General features: G+C 38.8%; 1 protein-coding gene across 1 annotated transcript; it reads right to left on the bottom strand.

Annotated features, from left to right (window-relative positions):
• Positions 1–563: 563 nt before the first annotated feature.
• Positions 564–5,839, bottom strand: LOC142255056 (vomeronasal type-2 receptor 26-like). Its single transcript, XM_075326494.1, has 3 exons — positions 5,636–5,839; positions 4,477–4,600; positions 564–1,468 (listed from the first exon to the last, which is right to left on the bottom strand). Exons 1-3 carry the CDS (start codon positions 5,837–5,839, stop codon positions 564–566), a joined length of 1,233 nt encoding a protein of 410 aa, XP_075182609.1.
• Positions 5,840–6,063: the final 224 nt, after the last annotated feature.

The following is a 6,063-nucleotide window of genomic DNA, read 5'->3' as shown; positions in this document are numbered from 1 at the left end:
TAGCCCCCACCACAGTGACCACCATTGCCTTATTACAGCATCGCCCCTGCCTCTTGTGACCCTGCTTCACCACCGCTGCTTCCCCTACTCCAGTAAGACACCACTGGAGTAAAAGATGGATTCCTTTTTTTTTACCTTTTTTACTTCTAAATTTGGGGTACGACTTATAATCTAGTGTGTCTTCTAAAACAAAAAATACGGTACCCAGAAAAGACACAGAACGCTCTGAGTTTTGCAAACAAAACTTTCAAAGTCACTTCATTTATATATTTAACCATCAACAAAACTCTACTAAATGTATTGGTTGTGTCTGTGCAAGTGGTGGATACTCCAGCAAATAACAGATAAGTGATGACTGTAATTATTGGGCACTTCAAGGAATTTCAGCCGGGTCACCTTAAAGGATTTCCTAACAGAAATAAATAAGAAACTTGCAAGTTTCATTCATCTGTTTACTCTGCAAATTATTACTATTATGTTGTATTATCAGTAAAATGAAGAATTGGTAACGGGTATTATTTAACTAATGCCGTATAAAACCATTCTACTCATCTTATAAAACCTCACGTAGTCCGGCTCATTATATAGGACTTTGTATTTTGCTCAGGTTTATAGAGAATGATGTAACATTTAGGGAAAAATATACAGCCCAACAGCCCAGCATTAGAGGTCAGGATGGCGAATATCTCCACAGCCACCATATATTTGCCTTTGGTGCTGAGATAAGCCGAGATCATGGCTATCCAGACGCTGCAGAACACCAGCATGCTGAAGGTGATGTACTTGGCCTCATTAAAACTGTCCGGTAATGTCCGGGCTAAGAAAGCTGTAATAAAACTAACAGCAGCCAGAATCCCCATATAACCCAGGACAGAGAAGAACCAAAGATCGGAGCCTTCATTACACTGAACTATGATCTTCTCCATATAAGACTGTGTGTCCAGCTCCTGGAAGGGGGGACAGAGGGTCACCCAACTCATACAGATGACCACCTGGACGGAGGAGCAGATCAGTAGCACACAATTAGGGAGTTTTACTCCAGTCCATGTTATCCACACACTTCTAGGTTTCGTGGCTTTGAACGCCATGTAAACCGTTATGGTCTTGGCCAACAACGAAGAGATGGATATTGAGAGAAGTAGTCCAGTGCAGATCTGACGTAACATGCAGGTAATATCCACAGGACGACCAAGGAACAAGAAGACACAGAGGAAGCTGAGCATGATGGAGACCAGGAGAACGAAGCTCAGGTTCTTGTTATTCGCTCTTACAATCGGGGTGTCACGGTGTGAAACAAAAATTGCAAAAATTAAAGTAGTCAGAATACAGAAGAAGGTGGATAAACATGAAAAAGCTACAGAAATGATGTCCTCACTATAAGATAAATATTCTATCTTCTTTGAGATGCAGAATGTTCTGTTCTCACTTGACCAGGCGTCTTCTGGACACTTCATGCAGTTTTCACTATCTGTAGGAGAAAGTGCATGTGAGATCCGCTCATTAGTTGAGGTTATATGTGCAGATTCAATAATCCCAATTCTAATAAAGTTGGGATGGTGTGTAAAATGTACAAAATTAAGAATGCAATGATTTGGAAATCTCATATTTTATTAACACAGAACATAGGACACAGATCAGGTGGTCAATGATGGATATTATATTTGAAAAGGTTAACTTATTTAGATAATGTATAAGACCTACAAAAGAATACTGAAACTCATATTCAAAACAATAATTTTTATTATTGAAAATTGTTAAAAAAATTACAGAAAGTAGTATAAGGTAGGGGGGGAGGAAAGGGGACGAGAAAAAGAGCAGTGAAAATTTTTTCCTGAATTGATCACCCAGTAATTGTAAAGGGAATTTATGTTAATACAGTACAGGGATTAAGGAGTGGAATTCTTAATACAGGTAAAATACTGTGGGTTGAGTCAGATTCCAATGTGCAATATGTACCTAATACATATCAGATGTTAAATTGGTACAAAGTTGCTGTTAATTCCATGTAGAGCCTGAATCAGACCACATGTGTAGCTCCAGTACAGTAGTCCTCACCATAGAGAATGAAGTAAACATTTGACTGAGTATAAAGTGCTTAGTGCTCCTTATTGGACCTCAAATCCCTATAGGACAGACAACTCGTAACTCAGTTTTTTATCACTGTATTCTCATGAGAATGAGCTACAATATAGTTAGGACCACTCTAGTATAGGTTACACATTAAATGCAAGAAGTCCATGTAACTTAAGAAAAATTTCTCTGCATATTCACCATGTGGGGTGACAGGCAGACCACATATATAGATTATACAGATATGCGTGCTGATGACTATAGGTGAGACGTCATGCCGATGTAGACAATATATGCACATAACCCACCAGTAATTAAGGTGTGTAGTGGTATGTCATTAGAGAAGCATGTGAGCTATTCAGCAAGACTGCTCATCTACAGGACAACAGCCTCCCTGTGGTCCCCAGTACTTAATATGTAAGTAATTTCTCTCTGTATGTTCCATGATATATCATCATGCACTTTCATATCTTGGGTGCACTCTATGGAAATTCCATTTTGTGACAGGCATACTTGCCTACTGATGCTGATAAGAATTGTTGTATTTGTGTGATATATATTTGATTGCCTACCATTACTGGCAATAGTCTGTATATCTTCATCCTTGTCGGATGTTAACTTGGATGTTGCATATTCTGATTAATGATTGCTGCTGTTGTCCTGTAGATGAGCAGTCTTGCTGAATAGCTCACATGCTTCTATAATGACATACCACTACACACCTTAATTCCTGGTGGGTTATGTGCATATATTGTCTACATCGGCATGACGTCTCACCTATAGTCATCAGCACGCATATCTGTATAATCTATATATGTGGTCTGCCTGTCACCCCACATGGTGAATATGCAGAGAAATTTTTCTTAAGTTACATGGACTTCTTGCATTTAATGTGTAACCTATACTAGAGTGGTCCTAACTATATTGTAGCTCATTCTCATGAGAATACAGTGATAAAAAACTGAGTTACGAGTTGTCTGTCCTATAGGGATTTGAGGTCCAATAAGGAGCACTAAGCACTTTATACTCAGTCAAATGTTTACTTCATTCTCTATGGTGAGGACTACTGTACTGGAGCTACACATGTGGTCTGATTCAGGCTCTACATGGAATTAACAGCAACTTTGTACCAATTTAACATCTGATATGTATTAGGTACATATTGCACATTGGAATCTGACTCAACCCACAGTATTTTACCTGTATTAAGAATTCCACTCCTTAATCCATGTACTGTATTAACATAAATTCCCTTTACAATTACTGGGTGATCAATTCAGGAAAAAATTTTCACTGCTCTTTTTCTCGTCCCCTTTCCTCCCCCCCTACCTTATACTACTTTCTGTAATTTTTTAACAATTTATATATGGTAATGTATACTGGAACCAATAATATGGTTTTCTGTTTACTGAGATAATTTAGATAATGGTGGAAGCAACCCCAAAATATTGGGAAAGCGATAACAAAATTCTGAAAAAGTAAATGGTACTAATGAAAAACATCTTAAAGTCACATGACAGTGTATAAATAAAGCATGATAGAGAGGCAGAGTGTCTCAGAAGCAAAAATGGTCGGAGGTTGCCGATCTGAGAATAACTGTCCAGAATTTGTGGAAGAATTTCAGAAAAATGTTAAACTCTTTTTGGAAGCCTTTGTTCCTTCTGTGCTAGTATGGGCTGGTTCACTAGGGTAAGCCAGCATGCATCTCTGAAGAGATAATTCAAGGTTTTTTAAAGCTGTCTCAGGTGGCTGTGCTTCCTGAGTATTCAGGCACTAGTGCATTCTACCATAATGTCCTTCCCAGGAGATAAGCCACACTTTACAATCGGCTCAGCTCCAGCCAGTTGTGTGATTTTCTTCTCATCTGCTCCTGACTGTTATTAATATTCAGCAATCAGCTTCTACTACCAAGTTCAGAATAGAAATTCCTGGTGCAATTCTGCCAGATAAAGATACAATCCACCCTACTGTATCAAGATGCCTGATTTCAAGCTCCTCTCAGCTATTCTTGGGGTTGTTTTCCCTCACCACTCTTCTGTTCCTTGGGGTTATCACAGATCTGTAAAAAAGTACCAGATTGACGATACTTCTCTAATACTCCTATCTGCACTTTTGGCTCTGCTACATCTAGTGCTTTCAGTTTCGGAGATTCATCTACAATCTTGTGTATATACTTCTTCTGATCTTCAGTGTTCCTTGAGCTTTCTGTACAGTCCTGAAAAGATCTGGAAAAGTTGATCATTTTAATAAAGAATCTAATCTCCTTCACCCCTTAAAGACTGGATGATTTTATGATCCGCTAATCTTCGCTTCCTTTGATGTCCTGCTACACAGGTTTGGAATTACAACTTGACCTAAAATTTTACAATTTAAGTCCTAGAGGAAAGAAGGTTAATGGTAACATACCTGATTTATTGGATATTTCTCCTTCTGAACATGTGGCACAATCGTAGCAGCACAAGTGTATGCTAGAAGATGTCACTTTCCTCTGTCCGGATTTACAGCTTGCGGAGCACTGGGACCTTGGGATCTGCAGAAAGCAGTAAAACTTTGTGTTATTAATTATTTATGTCATCAACATCTCAAAATTGTGTTATTTTTTAAAGAAGAACGAAGTACAAGATAGGTGGGAAACAATTGGAGAAGATAGAAGGAAACGGAGATAGGAAAGACGAGCCACCAAAATTGTCATAAGTAGAGATGAGCGGACCCTTGGAAGTCCGGTTCGGCGGGTTCATGTGGACTTTAGATAAAGTTCAGTTTAGGACCCAGACTGGACCTGAACCTCAATGGAAGCCACTAATTGAGCAGTTCGGGTCTCTGCCCACATGCCGCCAGCCATTAACAGATCATGTCTGTGGTCGGAGTTTTTCCAATATTTGGAGTCATTTGTCTCAGAACACGTTGTGCTAAATCTGTTGTTCTTGAGCGATATACATGAATAAACTGACAACTAAGAATGAATATTTGTATTGCCAATGGGATGCGTCCCTACGCAGTCAATATTAGCACTAATTGGACAATGACGGGTTCAAACCCCACATCACAGCCAAAAACCAACCGACAATTTATTCCAAACTTTCTAAATGGAATAAAGAAGGAATGATAACATTTACACAAATTACAAACTTCCATCCACTTCATATAGCCATCATTTGTACATTGTACCTTTCTTAAAGAAGCTGATCTGATCCTTCAGCCAAGGAGGTGGATGGCTCATACGAAACACCAAGTCTACACCCTATTGAATGCTTGAGCTCCACCGTAACGTCAATGGTAAAATGTAATATATGGTTTTGTTAATTGTTGTTATTCATAGATTCAGTGGAGAATTTAAAGTTTGACTGATAGAAAAGTTTGCAATGTTGTATAAATACCCTTTGTAAGGAATGTAATATTTTGCTTGTTGTGCAGAATATAGGAGAGGGGATTATGGATGAATTGTCGGGATACCACGCGGGAGTCTTTGCCTATTTCCTCTTCTTCTGGCAGAGAGATACAGGAGTTTAGATGCTAATAAACTATAGACCCTGTAACATCCAGGCTGGGAATTTTTATTACTTACTTTTTTTTCACTGTTTTTCCATCTTATCTTTTCTGTTGAAATTGAGAACTCCAGGTCGCTCCCAGCGCTGACATTGTATGACGCCACCGCCCGCAAAGCTCTGTAGTTCCTCTTCAGTAAAATGTCATTATAAATTGCATAGCTGGGTTGCTGTTCTCCCTTTTCAGTAAAACATTTTCGTTCAGAGCTGTATGTTGAACACATCATGGCTTTTATATAATGGTGCACCTTTTATAGAGATGAAAACGACATCAGCAAAGTGTGTACTTTTTTTAATAACGAGGAGCTAATAATGGAACATAGATTCTGCAGCCGAGCGGATATATTGTGCAGCACAGGTCAGAAATTCTTTAAAGAACCACTAAAGCTTGTTTTTTCACCTCTAGAGTGGCACTTTAAATCTAAACCCCGAGCCCCCGTCTTATGCT

Source organism: Anomaloglossus baeobatrachus, chromosome 10 (assembly GCF_048569485.1).
Source record: "Anomaloglossus baeobatrachus isolate aAnoBae1 chromosome 10, aAnoBae1.hap1, whole genome shotgun sequence".
Classification (NCBI taxonomy): domain Eukaryota; kingdom Metazoa; phylum Chordata; class Amphibia; order Anura; family Aromobatidae; genus Anomaloglossus; species Anomaloglossus baeobatrachus.
This window is presented reverse-complemented; position numbering and strand designations above follow the sequence as displayed.

Excerpts from the sequence above, each read along its gene's own strand:
- LOC142255056 (XM_075326494.1), bottom strand. The coding sequence starts at position 5,839 with ATGTGTTCAACATACAGCTCTGAACGAAAATGTTTTACTGAAAAGGGA. Across the intron at positions 4,601-5,635 it reads GGAAAAACAGTGAAAAAAAA|ATCCCAAGGTCCCAGTGCTC; the intron begins GTAAGTAATAAA and ends TGCTTTCTGCAG. Across the intron at positions 1,469-4,476 it reads AGAAATATCCAATAAATCAG|ATAGTGAAAACTGCATGAAG; the intron begins GTATGTTACCAT and ends TTTCTCCTACAG.